Source organism: Canis lupus, chromosome 18 (genome assembly GCF_003254725.2).
Source record: "Canis lupus dingo isolate Sandy chromosome 18, ASM325472v2, whole genome shotgun sequence".
Lineage (NCBI taxonomy): Eukaryota > Metazoa > Chordata > Mammalia > Carnivora > Canidae > Canis > Canis lupus.
The window spans coordinates 52,119,493-52,140,218 of NC_064260.1; the positions used below are offsets into that span (position 1 = coordinate 52,119,493).

A 20,726-nucleotide genomic window follows, 5' to 3' on the forward strand; every position below is an offset into this window, starting at 1 on the left:
GCCCTACACAAAGAATATCCCGCCCAGGATGCCCGTCGTTTGTCTCTTCAGAAGCACTGTTTTTCATTTTGCCAGTGAGACTGTTGAGCTGTTGGTGATGGTTAGTTAGCAGTGACTGGCATATGTTAGGTGCTCAATAAATACCTATTTTTTTATTTTTATTTTTTAAAAGATTTTATTTATGAGACAGAGAGAGAGGCAGAAACACAGGCAGAGGGAGAAGCAGGCCTCCCGCAAGGACCCCGACGCGGGACTGATCCCGGATCCCAGGATCACGCCCCAAGCCGAAGGCCGACGCCCAACTGCTGAGCCACCCAGGCGTCCCCCTACTTTTTTTTTTTTCTTAAGATTTTATTTATTTATTCATGAGAGACACACAGAGAGAGGCAGAGACACAGGCAGAAGGAGAAGCAGGCTCCATGCAGGGAGTCTGATGTGGGACTCCAAAACCGGGACTCCATCGCGGATTTGAGGATTACACCTTGGGCCGAAGGCAGGCACCAAAACGCTGGCCCACCGAGGGATCCCCAACAAATACCTATTGTTAAATGAATGACTTTGTCTAAGAGTTTGATTCTTTACCTTAGCGCTCAAGTCCTGAAGAAGTGAAGAAAATGAGGGCAGAGACTAGGCGAACTGTAAACTCTGAAGGGTGAGCTGAGCTTACTGCTCTCCGTTGAACCCTTCCCAGCCCACTGCAGGGTAAATGTGAGTAGGCAACACAGAGTAGGCTCTGTCTACTATTTGGGAAAGAACAGTCTGGCCTGAGCTGAAGATAATGGCTGATTTCTGTGAATTGTTTTATAAAGCACCCCATGTTTTCTATTTCATCCTCCTGGCAACCCTAAGAGGTTTGTTGATGTAAGATGTACTGTTTTTCAGGGTCTCTCCTAGTGTTTGTCTAGAGAGGGAGAAGTCCGGGGCAAGCCTGAGCTTCCAATCCTGCAGAAGAAGGTTGTGAACAGGGCCCCGGACAGAACAGGGTCCCTGGCTGAGCGCCCTCATTCAGTACTATTCACCCTCCACCAAGCACACACAAGGGAAGAAAGTGAGCCTAACTCCTATTCAAAGGCTTTGAGATAGCAAGTGAGAGAGCAAGATGCCTGCTATCTTGCCCTCATGAGTCTGTACTACAAAAATTGCAGCACCGGCAGGTGAACGTTTATGACAAGGAAGTTCACTGTGGCATGGTTTGGAACAACAAGAAATTGAAAAAAAAATCTAAGTGCCTTCAGTGGGGGTCAGTTACCTAAGCTGGGGTAATTGTGCTGGTGGATTCCGTGAAGCTTTTGGAAGGGTGAGATGGATCATAACGTACCTGTGTGGAAAGATGTCTTGCCAAGTGAAAAACAAACAAACATTTCAATCCCATTTTAGTTTTGAAAATAATAATAATAATAACAATAACCCACTAGACAGTATTTTCCTACAGGATCACAGCGCACTAAATAGAATGTGAAACTACTTCGGTGTCACAAATTAGTTGAGCCATATGAAATCTCCCATATTTAATCATTTTGACTGCAAAGTTGTCAGTTTCATATGGTTAAACCTAGCAGCATTAGCAAAAAAATTATGTGGAATGAACAGAACAGACACTGCCTTTGCCCATGAAGTAAAGGTAAGTAATGTTCGTTGAAAAATCCAGATATTTATATGTACATGGGTACTTCTTACTGAGAGTCCTAGTCATGAAGTTTGAAAATCACTGCATTTTGAGGCACCTGGGTGGCCCAGCGATTGAGTGTCTGCCTTTGGCTCAGGTCATGATCCTGGGATTGAGTCCCCCATCAAGCTCCCAGTCGGAAGCCTGTTTCTCCCTCTGCCTATGTCTCTGCCTCTTTCTGTGTGTCTCACTTGAATAAATAAATAAATAAAATCTTAAAAAAAAGAAAAAGAAAAAATCACTGCAATTCAATTGTTAACTCGAGTAGGTTGAGGGAAACTTAAAATTATTACGTTAAGCAGATCTGGATCAATTTTCTTTACTACCATCACTAGTATCAAAATCCTTATTTATTTATTTTTTAATTTTATTTATTTATGATAGTCACACACACAGAGAGAGAGAGGCAGAGATACAGGCAGAGGGAAAAGCAGGCTCCATGCACCGGGAGGCGAACATGGGATTCGATCCAGGGTCTCCCTGGTCACACCCTGGGCCAAAGGCAGGCACCAAACCGCTGCGCCACCCAGGATCCCAAAATCCTTGTTTAAATGTCAGGATGAAAGCCCTGCCCTGTGCAAGCTGTTGTAGCTTCCCAGCACCCCCAGAGTAGGATTATAATGAATACTGATAAAAACACAAACAATGTGCAAGCTCTGTGCACATTTAACTTTTGAATAGCAAATGCCTGGGAGCACCTGGGTGGCTCAGTTGATTGATTAGGTATCAAACTCTTGGTTTGGGCTCCTGTGAGATAATCTCGGCATGGAGTCTGCTTAAGATTCTTTCCCTCTCTTTCTTTCTTTTTTTTTTTTTTTTAATTTTTATTTTATTTATTTATGATAGTCTCACAGAGAGAGAGAGAGAGAGAGGCAGAGACACAGGCAGAGGGAGAAGCAGGCTCCATGCACCGGGAGCCCGACGTGGGATTCGATCCCGGGTCTCCAGGATCGCGCCCTGGGCCAAAGGCAGGCGCCAAACCGCTGCGCCACCCAGGGATCCCTTTCCCTCTCTTTCTCCACCTCTGCCCCCCACCTCACACATGGATGCTCTCTCTCTCTAAGATAAATAGTAAATAAAATCTTTAAAAAGATAATAATTGCCTATAAAAAAAAATTGCCTATAGCTAGAAATCTAGTCTGGAAGGTGAAGAGGAGGGGTGAAGGGGCTTTTAAAGACAAGTGCAGGGGTCTCGTGAGTGACAGGCAATGTTTTCATTTGCCCCATTTAAAGGAGGAAAGGGTGCTCTTAAGTAAAATCTTTAGGGAATACCTTTGGAAGAAAACTGGGAAAGATCTATAGAGCTGTAGCTATATATAATTGTGAATATATATATATTCACAAGAGAGCTTTGGGAAAATGAAATACCAAAGCCTGACAGCTGTGAAACCTGCTTTCGAAGGGAGAGTTTCTTGAAGCTAAGTAAGAGGATTGAAACTTGAGGATACAGTTCTAGATGCCTTTTAAAAAGGCATATGTGTTTACCCAGTCTGGAGAGGAAATTCTGACATAATTTTAATTTTAAGAGGAACAGCCTTTCTGATTCAGCTATACATATTGTGTATTGCCTTTATAATTGTCAAAGAAAAGTAACAGAACTCTTTTCATCCTGGAACAACAGCAAGCAGGGGAAAAGACCTTGCTTTTTTTTTTTTTTTTTTTTTTTAAGACCTTGCTTTAATTAAATTGCTGTTCATTAAGCAATAAAATACTAAGTATTTTATTTATTTGCATATATAAATATTTGTTTTTAAGATATCTAGAGGACTTTTCTATTTGATTCTTCTAAAGTACAGTGTTAGTCGAGATTGTTTAAAGTTACAGTTTTGATAAGAGAAGTCTTGTTTTTCTCCCTGGTGAGATACATCTGTGGAGCACATGCATATGACAAGAGCATCAACTAGCACTTGGTGGCAGCATACCCAAGTGTAGGCTTTGTCCTACTAATTCGTAAACAAAGAACTGGAAGGTTGAGGGTGCCACCTAATCACTGGAATGACGGGGATCCCTGGGTGGCGCAGCGGTTTGGCGCCTGCCTTTGGCCCAGGGCGCGATCCTGGAGACCCCGGATCGAATCCCACGTCAGGCTCCCGGTGCATGGAGCCTGCTTCTCCCTCTGCCTATGTCTCTGCCTCTCTCTCTCTCTCTCTCTATGTGACTATCATAAGTAAATGAAATTTAAAAAAAAAAAAAAAAAAAGGAATGGCCACGGCCTGTAGACCACAGTTCTGCGCTGGCCTGTTCTAAGACTCTCACCCCTTATCTTCCTGTAAACCTTACGTATCCAGAAAAGGCCTCGTCCCCAGTGGGTGTGTACAAGGTACTGGCCACAGCCAGATGCCTCACATGTACAAGCATCCTCGTTCCAGGCCTCAAGTGGGAGGCAGAGGAGTTATCCTCTCTAACTGACAGATGACAAAACAAGCTGTTTACACACGCCTTTGTCATCTATCCAAGGGCACGTGGCATCATCAGCCTTGTCCAGAATCTTAGGGGTGCAGGGAAGGCCTTGAAAACCCGAGCATTTCCAACAAACATGTCCACGCCCACCTCATCTGTGCCTGTGGTGTCCTCAAGAGCCAGGCTGTGCCTAGGCTTCTTGTTTCCTGGCAGGGTGAATGGGGTGGTGGGGAGCATAGTGGCTGTCCCTTTACTTGGCTACTCTTTTCACTTCATTAACAATAAACCAGGGGCTCCACCTGCCCAATCACTACAGCAGCCTCTCCACCCCCCATTTTCCTATTCCTTCTCCCCAAGGCAGAGGGACTTTTTTTATCCTATGCTCAGATTTTGTCCCTCCTCTGCTCAAATCCTTCCCCTGCCTGCTGGATGCTCCCTGTATCTTCCAGAGTTAGAGCCCGGGATCTCCAGGGGCTTATAAGCTCTGCATGAGTGGCCCACGAGACTCTCTGCCCCCATCACCTACTCCTCCCCTGCCCCTATCAATCCCCCAGCACACCAGCATATTCCCACTACCCCTAACCCATTCTTCGCTGTCACCTTCCTCTCTTTGATTCTTTGTTCAAATTCCCAATGTCTCAAAACATTTTTTTGTTGCTGTTCAAATGTCTTATTAAGGCCCACCCTGACCACACTTTTTAAAATTGAAACTCCTTAGGACGCCTGGGTAGCTCAGCGGTTAAGCGTCTGCCTTTGGCCCAGGGCGTGATCCTAGAGTCCCGGGATTGAGTCCCATGTGGGGCTCCCTGCATGGAGCCTGCTTCTCTCTCTGCCTTTATCCCTGCCCCTCTCTCTGTGTGTCTCTCACGAATAAATGAGTAAAATCTTAAAAGAAAAAATTTGAAACCCCTTAATCCCCACCCACATTCCCCAAATCATTTACTTAGCTCTGCATACCCCAAGACACTTAGGCCTTCTGCCAGCCCGTGTGTGTGTGTGTGTGTGTGTGTGTGTGTGTGTGTGTGTATTTTTTTTTTAGATTTTATTTATTTATTCATGAGATACAGAGAGAGGCAGAGACACAGGCAGAGGGAGAAGCAGACTCCATGAAGGGAGCCTGATGTGGGACTCAATCCCAGGACCCCAGGATCATGCCCCAAACCAAAGGGAGATGCTCAACCACTGAGCCACCCAGGCGTCCCTGCCGGCTTATATAATTTCCTTAAGTTGTTACATTTATTCTCCCCTACCCCTCCTTCCATTCTAGGATGGAAGCTTCACAAGGACAAGGATATGGATTTTTTTCCAGTTTTATTGCAAAAAATTGACTGTATATATAATAATAATTCACAGTGTAAGTTTCTGGTATATAGCATGAGGGTTTGATTTCTGTATCTTCCAGAGTTAATAATATCCATCTAATATTCGTCTTCTCATATAAATACAATAAAAAAAAAAAGAAGAAAAGGGAAAAGGAAAAAAATTCTTCCTGTGATGAGAACTCTTAGGATTTTTTCTCATAACTTGCCTATATCTCATGCAGCACTGTTAGCTATAGGTCTGGGGTCACACATTACATCCCTAGTACTTAGTTATCTTGCAACTGGAAGTTGATATCTTTGGACCACATTCCTCCATTTCCCCCTCCCCTGATCATCCACATCTGGTATTGGATCTGGATTTTTTTAAAATGCTTTTTAAAAAAAATATTTTATTTAGGGGGTGCCTGGGTGGCTCAGTCGGTTGGGCATCTGCCTTCGGCTCAGGTCCTGATCTCAGGAGTCCCACATCAGAGCTCTCTGCTCATCAGGGAGTCTGCCTCCTCTGCCTCTCACCCCTGAACCCCCTCATGCTCTCTCTCTCTCTCTCTCTCTCTCTCTCTCTCTCAAAGAGAGACAAGCAGACTCCCTGCTGAGCAGGGAGCCTGATGAGGGGCTCAATATCAGAGCCCCAAGATCAGGACCTGAATCCAAGGCAGATGCTTAACCATCTGAGCCACCCAGGTGCACCTTTTTTTTTTTCTTTAAACAAATGTCTCCCAGAACCTAGAGCAGGGCTGCCACATAGTAGATGCTCAGTAAATATCTGCTGAGTCAAAGAGACAGAGGTGGAAGTCCATTAAGTGCTTCCTAGCTGTTGTTAGCCTTGTTCTTAACTATCAGGCTTCTTGGCCTCCAGACCAAGGCAGGCCTGGCCCCCACCTCTGCTGCTGAGATCTGACAGATACCAACTCCCAGACCAAGCCAACACTGAAAAGGGCATCTCCTGTGTACCTCCCTACCCCCAGTTGTACAGCGGGGGAGCTGAGGCCTACAGTGGGAGCTGGGCAGATGGCAAGGCCAGGAGAGGGCCAAGGCCTCTCGTGCCTGGATACCCACCCTCAGTTTGAAGTCCCTTTGCCTGATAGAAAGCCTCTGTTGTCTCAAATGGCAGTCTCCTCTGGCTACAAGGTGATCATCTCCCGGAAGGCATCAGGCTGGCCCCAGCCTCCAGCCACAGCAAGAGGGGCCCAGGAAGATGGGTTATCACAGTCTTTCACTGGCCATATGGGAAAACTGGGCCCCAGGGCCTGAGTGGCTTAGATGTTGAGCGCCTGCCTTAGGTCCAGGGTGTGATCCTGGAGTCCTGGGGTCAAGTCCCACGTTGGGCTCCCTGCATGGAGCCTGCTTCTCCCTCAGCCTGTGTCTCTCTCTCTGTGTCTCTCATGAGTGAATAGATAAAATCTTAAAAAAAAAAGAAAAAAGAAAACTGGGCCCCGGAGAGGGCACCTGGCTGCCCGAGGCCTCGTGCCTGTGGCACGTGAGCTGTGGATGGATCCGGTTTTCTTGGGAGCCTTTCCTGACCATTGTTCTGCATGGGGATCCCCTTTCAGCCCAGGACCTGTGGGAGGCCCCATCTTCATAGGTGCCTCATTTTTCCCCCCCGCAGACCCATAGCAGGTTTCCTCCACAGGAAGGGGGTACGTGCCCTATTCTCCCGAGGGTGCTCTGTGCCCTCATTATTTCTGCTCCGGAGCCAGGAGCCGTGAGTTGGATCCAGAGGAGTGTGAAGGTAAGAGAACCTCTCAGCCTGATTCCGCCATGTCCTTGCCCTGGGCCGAGTCCCTTCCTCTCTCCGAACCTTAATTTCCCCACAGATAAAGCAAAGAGGCTGGATGGCCAGTCTAGAATATTCTGATCATGACTTGTCAAAGATCTTGGTGCCCTTGGTGCAGCACCTGGGATGGGTCAGCTAGGCAAGCACTCTCTCGTCTCCTGTTTGGGAGACACCGGCCACACTGAAGTGGGATTTTGTGTCCTACCCCTCTCCAGCCCTCCGGGCTCTTGCTCGTGACCCTGGCTGGCTGTTTCCGTCCACCAGCCTCCAGGTAAGGCCTTCTTGCCTCTCTGAGCCTTTATAGGAACCCACACCAAAGCCAAAATGAGGGAGAGCCATTTGAGGAGTGAAAAGCCTCCCTCAAAGGTCAAGGTGACAGTCCTTCCTCTCCGGTATCTAGGATCTTAGCAGGGTACCCAGCCTGGGCTTCTCTGCCATCTGCAGTGGACAGTGGAGTGGTGACATCACAAGGGAGAGCCAGCCAGGGACACTGGGCCAAGAGGGAACTTACTGATGGCTGCTTTCTCTCTTTCTTTTTAAAAAATATTTTATTTTTATTTATTTTGAGAGAGAGAAAGAGTGTGTGTGTGTGTGGGGGGGGGTTGGGGGAAGGGCAGAGAGAGGCAGAGAGAGAGAGAGAATTTCCAGCAGACTCCTCTCTGAGCACAGAGCCTGATGCGGGGCTTGATCCCATGATCCCAAGATCATGACCTGACCGAAACCATGAGTTGGACACTCAACCCACTGAGCCACCCAGTGGGTGACTGCTTTCCATATGTGGTTTCATTGAGACTGCTCTGGCAAAAGAGGGTATTATTCTCATTTTACAGACAAGGAAACTGAGACCCAAAGAAACCATGGGCCATGTCTAAGGTCACACAGCTGGAAGTGGCAGTGCAGGGATTTAAACCTTAGACTGCCTGGGACTAGGACCACCTGGAAAACCCAGGAGCTGTTGTCACCAGGGTCACATCCTGCAGAACCCTGGGCGGCTTGCTGACTCTAGGCTCTAGCACTCAGTTGTTTATTATTTATACTCCCTGACCACTTCCAAAAGTTTGAATCAGTTTCCTGGAAAGATGTGTATGTGAAAGGAATAGCCGAGAATCAGCAGCACAAAGCTTTGGGGGCAGCCAAGGGCCCGGCAGGACGAAGGATGGACACATATAGCAGCTCCTACTAACAACCGATCAGTGACAGCGTCACAGAACCCTGGGGAAGTCACCTGGTTCCTGGGAAGCCTGGATATTTGCAGATTGCAGCTTGTGGAGCACTCACAGGGTACTGTGCTGAAGTGAAAGTCAGTCCTCTCCTCCCTCTGCCCTGGGGAGTCCCCACAATGTCACGGCCCTAATCCCTGCACAGCATTCATTTCATCTGGAGTCTTCCCCTTGCCCAGCCTCTGCTTTCTCACCCATGGGTCCCTGTGAAACAATGGAAAGAGGGTGTAGGGTCGGTGTCAGAGACACATGGGGGCATTGAGTCCATCCCACCTGGGGATGCGACTCTGCAAAGGGATATACTGCTAGGAGCAGCTTCCTCATATCTGAATTTGAGCCAAGGTGGTGGCATCAGCCCAGTATCCGTTCCCTCTTCTGCCAACAGCCTTTGGGGGTTGCCCTTCCCTCACCCCTAGTCCCTAGGGCTGACCCTTCCTCCTAGGCTCCAGGATGGGCGGGGACCCCAGCCTTGCCTATCTTACTTTATCTCCTGGCCACAGTAACTGATCAGGAATAGCTACATGATTTAAGCCAAACCAAGTTCTGGCCCTTTGTTGGGAAAGTGGCAGAGGTGGAGGGATGCACTCTCCTCATGGTCATCTTACTAGAACAGTGAGGATGAGACACTGGCTCTTGAGGAAATTGTTTGGGCATTGTGATCCAGCTGTGCATGAAGCTGGTACACTCTAGACTTGTCTGTCAGTAACTTAAGCTTGAGTTTAGATCATTTAGAAAACCAAGAATCCTCCTATTGATGATACTCCTTTATAAGCATGAGAAATTTTGAGCAATTTTCATCAAATATTAAGTGCTTCTGCTTACACATGGGCACCAACACTTTTTTCCCACTAAAAATATATTATATTGGAAAAAAAAAGTCATCCATCATGTACTCCACCATTTTTTTCTTAAATAATAATGAAATAAAATACAAGCCTTTGGTTGGGTGAACAAAAATTTATCAAATATTTATTGAGTGCCTTTGTTAGAAGTTTAACAGATGTTTATGTGACTCTCTGTTGCCGGGCGCTGTTCTAGCCCTTTGCAACTATTACTTCATCAAATCCTTATATTATTATGCCCATTTGAGAGAGGGGCATGAAGAGTTAAATGACTTGCCCGAGATCAAGTTCCAGGTCCCAGGATGGAGCCTGTCCACCCTCCGATGTCCTTGCTAAAGAGTTTCTTCAGTGGAAAGATCTCCCCAGTAGGAAGTGCCCTCTGCGGCCATAGACTCCCTGTCCCACCCTGCCAGCTGACCTGCTGGGTGTGTGTCTTACACCCCGGTGGGTTGTGGGCTTGTACCAGCTGAGGTTTAGCTCTTAAGTTGCAAGTGGGAAGTCGATAGCCTCAGTCCCACTAGCAGCCTCTTGGTCTCTTTCTCTGCTATCCACCAGCTGAAGCTCCCCCAAGAATACCAGGCCTCAAATAAGGGGTACACAGGGTGGGGAGACCTAGAAAGAGAATCCTCATTCCTGGACATCTGGAGATCCCCAGCATCTCTCCAAGCCTGGAAGGTGTGGAAAGGAACTGAGATGGGCTTCTCCCAAACCAGCTGTGTGACTGCATCCTCACTGTGCCTCAGTTTCCTCACCAGTAAAATAAGGAGGTTGGTCAAGGAGAGTTCCCCCCACCCCAGGAAGCCAGGGCAGGCCCAGTAGGAATGAGTAATTCAGAAATTTCTTTACTCATCAAGAAGGCTTTTGGGGTTTCTGGCAAGCTGTCTGCAGGACTTGTATTCATTTATTCATTAGCTGAACACCTATTATGCGGAGGCAGTGTTTGAGACCCTGGGGATACTTCAGAGGGTGAGAAGGGTAATGACTTTGTTGCCCAAGAGCTCACTCTGTAACTCTGGTTTAGGGAGGCCTCCCAGCCTTCACCCTTGGGGGCTGCTGGCTTTAAACTGGATGATCAGGAGCACCTGGGTGGCTCAGTGATTGAGCATCTGCCTTCGGCTCAGGTCATGATCCCTGGGTCCTGGGATCGAGTTCTGCATTGGGCTCCCCACAGGAAGCCTGCTTCTCCCTTTGCCTATGGCTCTGCCTCTCTCTGTAGATTTCTCATGAATAAATAAAATCTTAAAAAATAAAAATAATAAAAAAAAATAAACTGGAGGATCAGGCCCTTCCACACTGCCTGTGGACAAGAGAGGTGTGTCCTCCCTCCAGCCCTGCCGCCTCCCTCCAGGCCACCTGGCATTAGTCTCTCCAGGCATTAGTCTTATCACCTTCTAAGTAAGAGGTTGGACCGCATGACCCCAAAGCCTGCCCTGCCAGCATGGGAGGCTGTCCACCCCTTGGGGAAGCCATGCACAGCCATTCATGGTTAAACATTACCCATCCCGTGTCCCTCATCCCTGCCACTCCTCAGGGAGAGCAAGCCATAAACGCTGCCTCCTCCAGACTTCCTCCAGGGCTGTAGCCTCCTGAGAGGGGCCAAAGGCACACTTGCTGACTGCTGACTGTGTCCTTTCCACCCAAAGCTAGAGTCTGCAGAGGAAAAGACAGGAGGTCCAAGCCTGGGGCTGGGGGCTGAGGTGGAGAGTAATTGGGCCCTAGCCACTGGCCCCCTGCCACACAGATTCTTTTTTTCTTGGTTGTATCATGTGTGTGGCTTCTCCAGATCCTTCCCTGTGGAGCTCATGGACTGGTTTAATGAGTCCCTTAGGTGCCTGCCTCAGGCAAGATGACCTGGCCCTCTTGGTTTCCGAGAAACAAAAATCATCCAGAGAAATTGAGGCAGCCCACTGAATGGGGGTGCTCCACTGTAGTCTCTGCTCCCAGGCTCCTTTCAAGCAAGGAGGGCCAGGCCCAACTGTTATGCCAAATCCACCCACCTGGGCATTTAAAATGATGAGCCTTCGTTAATCCTGTGTTCTCACAAATCTCACTACTGGGAACGGATTCTAGGGGGAAGCACTTTACAATATACAAAGTGCTTCTTCTCAGCTCATTCTTTTTTTTTTTTTTAATTTTTTATTTATTTATGATAGTCACAGAGAGAGAGAGAGGCAGAGACATAGGCAGAGGGAGAAGCAGGCTCCATGCACCGGGAGCCCGACATGGGACTCAATCTCGGGTCCCCAGGATCACACCCTGGGCCAAAGGCAGGCGCCAAACCGCTGTGCCACCCAGGGATCCCCCCCTTTTTTTTTTTTAAGATTTTATTTATTTATTCATGAGAGACACAGAAAGAGACAGAGGCAGAGACCCAGGCAGAGAGAGAAGCAGGCTCCATGCAGGGAACCCGACATGGGACTCGATCCTGAGTCTCCAGGATCACGCCCTGGGCTGAAGGTGGCACTAAACCGCTGAGCCACCAGGGCTGCCCGGCTCATTCTTTTCCATCTTCAAAACAACTTTGTAAAATGGGTACGGTCTCTTTGTCATCTGCAGTGTACATGTGACAACGTTGAGGCTCCTGGTCATCGACCTTTAAGTGCCAAGTATCAGAGTCAAGTCTGACTCTAAAGCCTAGAGCAGTTGCCTGCCCAATTCCAGGCAGAGCAAGCCGGTGGTCACTCTCCATGCCCTGCTCAGGACAGACATCACTAATCAATCGTGGCATGGCAGATGCTGCCACTCACCTGCAGGGCTCTTTCCTAAGAAGCTCGGACGCAGCAGCTGTGAACTCCTCCACACAGCATTGCAGGACACCATTACCTATTGGAAGATCACATCTACACTATTTGCCATCCCTGTGATCTCACAGCATCAGCCATGAGCCCTGAGGACTCAGGCACTATCCCCAGGTGCTCTAGTCACCAGACCACGGAACCCTGGGCACTGCACATCTAGTTACTATGTTCCAACTGGGGTTACTGGCTCCTCTGTCTCCCAAACAGATGTCCCGTCCAAGCATGGTCTCTGTTAGAGAAAACACCATGCGGGTTTGCCTGAGGTTTCAGGCCTTGCTAGGTCGTTAATAGAGGTTTTTATTAGGAAACAGTTCAGGTATACCCCAACATGTGGATAATAATTTTACCATAGAGTTTAAGCTACAAAACACCACAGACATAACTGAAATCCCTGTGTGTCCCCCTTGGTGCACCCTGCCCCACACCACCACGTTCTGAATTTTGTATTTCTCATTCACATGCATATTTTTTAGACTTTTATTACATATATACATATCCATATTATTAAACCCTACAGAAATGATGTTGTTCAGATTTCGTTGCAGCTTGTGTTTTTCAAACAACTGGACATGACAGACTCTCAGGCATGATGCTAAGTGCACCTTTGAATTGCCCACCAGATCAAAATTGCAAATATTTGTTGAATTCTTTTTTTTTTTTTAATTTATTCATTCGAGAGAGAGAGAACATAAGCAGGGTGAGCAGCAGAGGGAAAGGTAGAAACAGACTCTTCGCTGGGCGGGGAAGCCAATGCAGGGCTCCACCTCAGAACACTGGGATTGTGACCTGAGCCCTTTGCAGGTCTAGACTGCAGCCACCCAGGCGCCCCTGTTTGTTGAACTTTTATTCTGCACCAGGCATAGTTGCAAGCGCCTTGCCTGCCTCAACTCACTTCATGTTCACGACAGAATTATTTTCATCCCCACTTTATAGATTTGAAAACAAAGGCATAGAAAGGTGAAATTATGTACCCAAGTCACATAGCTTGGAAGCTGTTCTCCTAACTGCTAGACATCACTCTCTCTACTGCTGCGTGGTCTGTTGAATGAAAACACAGTAATTTATCCATCTGTTCTCCTATTTAAGGGGCATTGCTTATTTTTGCACACTCGCCTCAACATGGGCTCAGAGGGTTTGGAGGTGGTTGTATTATCTTGCTTGGTTCCTACATGAAGCTGTGAGTAGATATTTGTGCCATCCCCCTACATCCTTCAGAGATGAGGAAACTAAGACTCAGAGAGGTTGAATCACATTCTCAAAACAGCACAGCTCCAACGGGCCAGAGATGGGCTGTGAACCTGGATTCCTTTTTTTTTTTTTTAAAGATTTTATTTATTTATTCATGAGAATACACAGAGAGGAGAGAGAGAGAGAGAGAGAGGCAGAGACACAGGCAGAGGGAGAAGCAGGCTCCATGCAGGAAGCCTGATGTGGGACTCGATCTCAGGTCTCCAGGATCATGCCCTGAGCTGTAGGCGGTGCTAAACTGCTGAGCCACCGGGGCTGCCCCTGGATTCCTATAATTCCAGAGCCCAGAGGCTCTCCCATGTCCCATATGAGCCCTCGGTTCCCCATCAGCTTTGCCTCTTGGCTTTGCACCTGGCAGCCTGCCCTCCCTCCCCCAGAACACCCTCCTGGTAACAGGATTTTGGTCTCCCCTCCTCTGGCCATTATCCCTTGTTGTTCTCCTTTCAGAGAAGGGGCCCAACCGGAAGGCCAGTTCGTGTTAGGAAATTCCAGCCACGTGAGCCAACCCGAGCCAGGGATTCTGAGCAGCCAGTGGCTTTAGAAGAAACTGAAACTGGGTTTGCTGGGGGCGGAGTGGTCACCAGGGATTTAAAAGAGCTGCCACTTCCTTGGGCCCCCAGAGGGCACTGGGAGGTCACAGTGACAGAGGGATACCTGAACCGAGCCTCTGCCCACCCCCTGCCTGAGCCATGCACCTCTGCAGGGACAATGAGCTTCTGCCCAGGACGGTGAGTACAGGGAACCAGGGACAGGGGATGAGAAGGGGCCAAATATCCCCAGTTCCCAGGCAGGGAGGGATGTGGTCAGAGCTTCTAGTCCCTGCTCTGTACATAGAGGTGGTGTGATTGTGGGCTCCACATACCCCCTTTCTGGGCTTCAGTTTCTCCAGGTGATTGAAATGAGGGCTTTCTGGCTCTCAAATTGCATAGCCAGGCTCCAGTGTAGAATGCAGCCTCCTGAATAATGTGTCTCCTAACCCTAACCCTTCCCTCATTGCCCTTATGGGAGCATTCTCTCCCCTCCCCAAATTCTCTACCTTGGCTCCCCTTGGAGGCCCTGCTCCTCATCTAGGACCCAAGGACCAGAATCCCACCCCTTGCTATCCACTGCAAGTCTTTCCCCCAGGCTCTAGTGTCTTGGCACTTCCAGCACCTGGAATGGGCCTGTTGTGACCATGAGCAGCATAGGGTTTTCAGCCAGGGAGGGCAAGGTCTTGCCTGAGCTCCCTACAGTCAGAATACAGCCCCAGAGTGACATAGAGGAGGGGGATTTGGACTGTGGGGTCTCCAACATTCTCTCTTGCCTGACCTTCCAAAACTTTGGGCATTTAGGTTAAATATTTTGTGTAAGTTTCATGGATCTCCTAATGTGGGGTCCAGGGAATTGGGAGGGCACCTCTGGGAAGCTCTGAGTCCACTCATGCATTTTTGCCTGTTTTATTTGCTCTTCTGTCCCCCTAGCTCAGCACCTGGCACATAGTAGTTGCTGAATAAATATTCATTGAGTAACTGAATATCAGCTTTGGGTCAGAGCTGAGCACGGGCTCATGGAGCTGAACCAGACCATGGCCCTACCCTTAATGATAAGCTCGTGGCTGCTTTATGGCCCGTGAGGAAGGCACCAGTGCCTCTCTGTACAGATGAGGCAGCTGGGCTCAGAGAAGGGAGTGATTTTCCCAGAGCCAGATGGCTGCTAAGGAGAGTGTGGGTGTCAAGTCAGTTCTGTCTGCGTTCCCATTGAGGCTTTGGGCTTCTCCGTTTGTCCTTCCCCATCGTGAGCTGTAAGCAGGACGTGTGGGTGAGGCAGGTGTTTCCACAAAGGTGTGCCATGCGAGCGATGCTGCATGTGGGTGCCCAGGGAGCTGCCAGAGGAGACCTCTAGGAGAAAGGAGACCTTCAGGGAATTGAACTGGGAAGGGTGTAGCTTTACAGCACCTGCCAGGACCCCTGAGCCCTCTGCCTCACACCCTACAGGACCCCGAGGAGCATCAGAGGCTGAAGAAGAAACAGAAGAACCGCGCAGCCGCCCAGCGCAGCCGGCAGAAGCACACAGACAAGGCAGATGCCCTGCACCAGGTGGGGTCCTTTCCCTACCCTGTCTCCCCTTACCTGGCCTGGTCCCCTCTTCTCCATCCCTAACTCCATGTGAGCAGCTCCCCCTCCATTGCTGTATGTTTCCAGGTCACCTGAGTTTGAGAGAGGTGCTGACATGCACTGGGCTCTAGGGACACAGAGGTGTGTCTGCGGCCCAGCCCTGTACTTGAGGCGCCCCAGATCTAGGGAGAGGAGACAAGCATGCACCCTATGAGAAACTGGTTCAGGTTAAGATGGGCTGGCTTTAGAGTCCCAGCCGTGGCATTTGTAGCTACAAGTCACTTCCTTCGCTGAGCTTCACCGTCCTCATCCAAAAAACCAGAACAATAATCCTTGCCCACTGGCAGGACCCTCATGGAGGCTAAAGGAGGTAAAAGAGCCCAGTAGGGGTGCAGGAGGGCTCCACTACACTTGCCTCTTAATCTTGGATGGTAACTTGACCTTGGATGGTAACCTGACCCTTGGAGCTTTTCTTCTTCCTCTGGGCAGAGAGAAAGGACATCACTGGTTCCATCCCAGGGAAAGGATTAAGAGCTGGGCTTAGGACCTGGCCCTTGGGAAGGCTGCATACGCCTTAGCGCCTTAGCTTATGAGTGAAATTCCCAGCCCTCCATGCCTAAGGCTCTGCCCTGTCTGCGAGGCCCCCCCATCCACCCTCCTCCCCTAACGGCCCACATCCTCTTCTCCCTGTTCTTTCACTGAGCAAGCACATCCAGCCCAGGGCCTCTGCAGAGACTCTCCCCTCTATCCTCAGACCACAGTCTGGCTAGATCCTCCCTTCTTTCCAGCTGTTTGGTTTAAACATTACCTCTGCAGAAGTGCCTTTCTAAGCCACGTGATCTAAAGAGCTGAGTACTTATTACTCTGCTCTACTTTTCTTCTTAGGCCTGAACTTTGATTACATGTGTAGAGGTCCGTTGCTTGTCTTCCTCACCAGACTGGAAGTGCCATGAAGTCAGGGAACTATGTGCTCCTGCTCTTTCCTTTTCCCCATCACCTGAAACAGTGCCCAAAAAAGAGAAGGAACTCAGTCATGCCCTGTGGAGCAGATGCTGGTGTCAAAAGAAAGTGCTCTAGGAGCACATAGCTGGGGCAACACACAGGTAGTGGCATCAGAGTGATGACAGAGAGGGAGTCTGAGCTGGTCTTGAAGGACGCATAGGAGTTTTCCAAACGATTGAAGGTAAGAAAAAGCATTGCCAGCAAATGAAGTAGGGTTGGCCTGGACATGAGGAAGCAGCACCTAGTACACTGTATGAGTGAGGACCAGGATAATGCCTGCCTGGCAGGGGTAGAGACTTCATGCATTCATGTGTTCATTCCTTCCGGAAAGGCCTATTGAGTGTCTCCTGTGTGACAGGTACAGTTCTAAGCATCCGTGATACATCTGTGAACGCAGCAGACAAAAGCCTACCCCACACTCTCTAGGGCTTGTATTTTCATTGGGGAGTCAGACAGACAAATAAATTATCCATGAGGGATTGGGGAATGTCAGCTGGTGATAAGTGGTGTGGGGCCAAATGCAGCAGGGACAAGGCAAGGGAGGGCGGGGGGAGTGATGGAAACCTAACTGGGGAGGCCTTCCCTGAGGAGGTGACCTTTGAGCAGCCTGGAGGTGGCAAATGAATGAAGGAGGGAACCATCAAGTGATTCCGTTTCTGCAGGTAAATTGAAGCCTTTGGAAAATTTAGGTGATTGGTGACCTAGTGATAATGTTTTAAAAACATCATTCCCCTTGCAGAGACCAGCCTGGAAGTCGGGCTGCTAGTGGCTTTGAGGCCTGTTAGAACTTTGAGTTAAAAAAAAAAAGAACTTTGAGTTCATGCCCTAAGCAGCATTTTTACATAAAACACCCTTGTGGGTTCTCTGTTTAAAAACTGTCCTGGAAGGGCTCAGTCAGATAAGCATCTGGCTCTTGGTTTCGGCTCCGGCCATGATCTCATGGGCTGTGAGGCGGAGCCCCGCATGAAGCCTGGAGTCTAGGGCCCTGTGCTAGACAAGGAGTCAGCTTGAGATTGCGTTTCTGCCCCACCCCACCCCCGCACACACGCACGCACCCACGCAGTCTCTCTCTCTTTCTCAAATACATGAAAAAAAGAAAAAAATAAATAACAATTGTCCACAAAAGGGATGAGGTTGGGAAGGGAACCAGAGGAAGTCACTCAGCCTTAGTTGCTGTGGAAAAAAAGTTCTTTCATTGCTGTCAGTATAAATGGTTGTTTTGAGCTGCATGCTAACTCTCAGTGGGTTCTCAGAACCTGGAGTCCAGAAGAACAGAGCTTACCAGATGCTGATTCAGGGGTGCCGAATAGAACATACCAGTGCTGCCACCCTGTGAAATACTACTCTGGGCTCCTCTCACAGTGCCTCAGTGAATAAGTTCTGGGCACTGGGGAGGTCTGATAGTGGCATGAAGCAGCCTAGAGGTGTGCAAGACAGAATGACCTCTAGGTTGTCATGACAAGTTCAGGATTAGGCCAGGGGAGAAGGTGCTGGCAGTGTCCAGGTAGAGGAGATGGGAAATGTGGTGAGGAAGCAGAGTTCACTTGAGGGACAGAAAGTTAAGGGGAGCTGGAAAAGTCAGAGAGATCAAGCTGGTGGTGTGAGCTGGGGCAGCTGTGCCCAGGGAGGCGGGGAAGTCTTTAAAGGACTTTAATGTTCAGTTGATGATATAATTGCCAAATGGTTCCTCTGGGCCAAGAAAACAGAGTGGTTTCAGAGGCGCCCCAGTTAGGAGGCTGGTGGGGTTCTCAGGTGAGTGGACTTGGCTGGCTTGGTAGAGACCAGCTGGCTTAGGGAACTGGTGGCAAGGATGCACAGCAGGCCAATCTGAGCCCTGGTAGAATGGCCTCAGGGGTAGAATGGACAGGGTGGGCTGGGTAGTTGTGCAGAGTTGGCCAGAGAGGAGCCAAGGGGCCCTAGTTCAGACATTTGGATGGCAGCAGTATCTTTCTCCCTAAGTTAAGGACTCTGGAGACAGGGGACAGGACTCATGCTGGGCTCTGGATGCTGGCTGACATCCCCTTCCCCACCCATCTGCTTCTGCCCCCAGCAGCACGAGACACTGGAGAAACACAACCATGTGCTGCGGAAGGAAATCCAGGCCCTGCAGACGGAGCTGCTGTGGTGGAGCCGGACCCTGCATGCCCATGAGTGCCGGTGCCGGATGGACTGTGCCACCTGGTTGGCTCCAGTGACCCCTGGCCGCTGGGCCCAGACCCAACAGCCCCCGGACCCTGTGCCCCACGGACAACATGGCTGCCAGGAGCAGCTGGGCCTATTTCAGACCCCAGTCTCTTCTCCCTTGGCTCACCGGCTCTCTCCAGATCCACAGCCTCATAGTTCACCTAGCCTCCCCCTGTCCCCTTTGCCCTCTCTGTCACTTGGCTCCACTGAGCTCACCGCACCTCCTGCCCAACTGTCCCCTAGCCCCATCCAGTCAGCCTCACCCATTGGCTCCAGCCTGCTGAGGCCTTCCTGCAATCTCGACACTCTACTGCCCAGCCCCTCAGCCCAACCTGCCCCTCTACAGCCCCCTGTGATGGAGCACCCCACCAGAGGGAAGCTGGGCCCTGACAGCCTCTCAGCTGCCCTGGGGCTGGCCTGCCTGGAGGGTGGGGAGCACAAACCAGCGTTATTGGCAGCAGACCAACAAGGGCTGGGTGTGGATCCCAGCCCCCACCTACTCTTGGCCTTCCCCCTGCTCTCCTCTGCTCAAATCCACTTCTAAGGCATCCCTGGGAGCTGAGCTAGCCCCTTCCTTGGGCTGAAGTGGCAGCCTCAGCACATAGGCATCTCCTCCCTTACCATTGGCAGTTGCCTCTCTTGGCTGACCAGCTGACCCGGCATTTCACCAGGAAAAGAAAGTCATCGCTGCTGCCCAGCACTCTACCAGGCCCTGTCACAGCCATTATCTTATTTTGACTTCATGGTCATTCAAAATCCGGATTATCACTCCACTTTTTAGATAAAGGAGACAGTGGCCAGAGAAGCCATGTGACGTGCCCAAGGTCACACAGCCTTTTTTTGGACCTGAAATACTACCATCTCCTCCTTCTCCTGGTGGGATACCCTAGGAGTATCTCCTGGTCTAGGCACCCTAGGAGTTGAAGTCCTAGAAATTGGGGGCTGGTGTGAGAAGGTTTAAGTGCTGGGAGTGGGGAGGAGCTTTTTCTTCTGGTTTGTCATTCCCAGGGCCACAGAGCCCTGCAGTTCCTGAAACCTCGCCCTAGCTGGGGCTAGTCCAGAGTTCAAGCCTGGATGGGGAGAGGCCAATCAGGAGCCCAGAAGTGGACTCTTTCTTCCCTAGCAGTGCTTTCAGTGCCAAGGAACTGAACCTGTGGGTTGGATTTGCGGAGAAGCCTGGAACAGTCTCCCCAGGGATTTCTGCAGGAGGGGCACCCATAGCCATACCAAGACCTCTGGGAGATTCTCCAGGGTCAGCTCTGAGGGCTATTCCCAAAGAGCCCCCTCCTTCTCCCAGGCTAGAGGTCAGAGCAGCAGTATCTGGTGGGGTGGGGGCATGGGGGACCGAGTTCTTTATAAGGGACCAGAGATGAGAAACTCCAATTCATCACCCAGATTTTCATACACCTGTAAACAAACACTATGCTAGTATTTGATACACTCCAGGATGCTGAGGACAAGTCTCAGCACACATGTTATAGCAAATAAAGTGTTTTCCAATTCTTTTTGCTTTGGTCAGCTCTTTAAAGCTCTGGTTGTACTCTGCACAGTTGAAACTGAAGAGCCTTTGAAAAAAGAGGGAATAGTCTAGAGTTTAGAGGTGGGCAATCCTTCGTGGGCCTCCCAATCTAGCCCTCTCCTTATATTGCAAATGAGGAAGCTGAGGCCCAGAGACAGGATGGACGTGCCCAGGGCCACACAGCTAGAGCAGGTGTGATGGTTGCAGGATTATGGAGGATGCCAGAGCCAGGGTCACCACAGGTTCATGGAGAGCGGACTGATGGGAGGAAAGCCAAGGTGCTTTTGATTGGAAGTCAGCTGGAGTCTGGGACAAGAGTTGATACAATGTACCATGGACCAGGACCCAACGAGGAGCAGGGTGTGTGTGTGAGGATATTGTGGTCTGGCTTGTGTCCACATACCCTAAAATTTATCAGATACTGTACTGTTTTACTTGGATTAACTCCAGGTTATGCCTCTAAAAACTCAGGTAGGTGTGGTTACTATTCCAACTGTTCAGGAGGGGAAACTGAGGCCTAGGAGTGTTAAGCAACAAGCCTAAGGACACATAGCTAGGAAGTGGTACAGACTTGATGTGACATCAGGAGACTTAGACACAGATGATCCTGCCTTCTACCTACCTCATACTCCTCCTGTAAGCCCAGCTTGATGGGGTC

The 20,726-nt window shown here is 49.6% G+C and overlaps 1 protein-coding gene across 4 annotated transcripts; it reads left to right on the top strand.

The window, feature by feature from the left end:
* Nucleotides 1–878: 878 nt before the first annotated feature.
* Nucleotides 879–20,054, top strand: BATF2 (basic leucine zipper ATF-like transcription factor 2). 4 transcript variants are annotated; one of them, XM_049096949.1, is made up of 4 exons: nucleotides 879–1,621; nucleotides 13,718–13,998; nucleotides 15,244–15,345; nucleotides 18,416–20,054. In XM_049096949.1, exons 2-4 carry the CDS (start codon nucleotides 13,960–13,962, stop codon nucleotides 19,091–19,093), a joined length of 819 nt encoding a protein of 272 aa, XP_048952906.1. In that variant the 5' UTR covers nucleotides 879–1,621; nucleotides 13,718–13,959; the 3' UTR covers nucleotides 19,094–20,054. The 4 variants fall into 4 exon arrangements, with proteins under 4 accessions (XP_048952906.1, XP_025301816.1, XP_025301818.1 ...); XM_025446031.3 differs by lacking the exon at nucleotides 879–1,621 and adding an exon at nucleotides 6,122–7,117; XM_025446033.3 differs by lacking the exon at nucleotides 879–1,621 and having other exon boundaries at nucleotides 8,484–13,998; nucleotides 18,419–20,054.
* Nucleotides 20,055–20,726: the final 672 nt, after the last annotated feature.

Coding starts and splice junctions, on each gene's coding strand:
- BATF2 (XM_049096949.1), top strand. CDS start 13,960: ATGCACCTCTGCAGGGACAATGAGCTTCTGCCCAGGACG. Junction 13,999..15,243: donor ATGAGCTTCTGCCCAGGACG/GTGAGTACAGGG, acceptor CACACCCTACAG/GACCCCGAGGAGCATCAGAG. Junction 15,346..18,415: donor AGGCAGATGCCCTGCACCAG/GTGGGGTCCTTT, acceptor TTCTGCCCCCAG/CAGCACGAGACACTGGAGAA.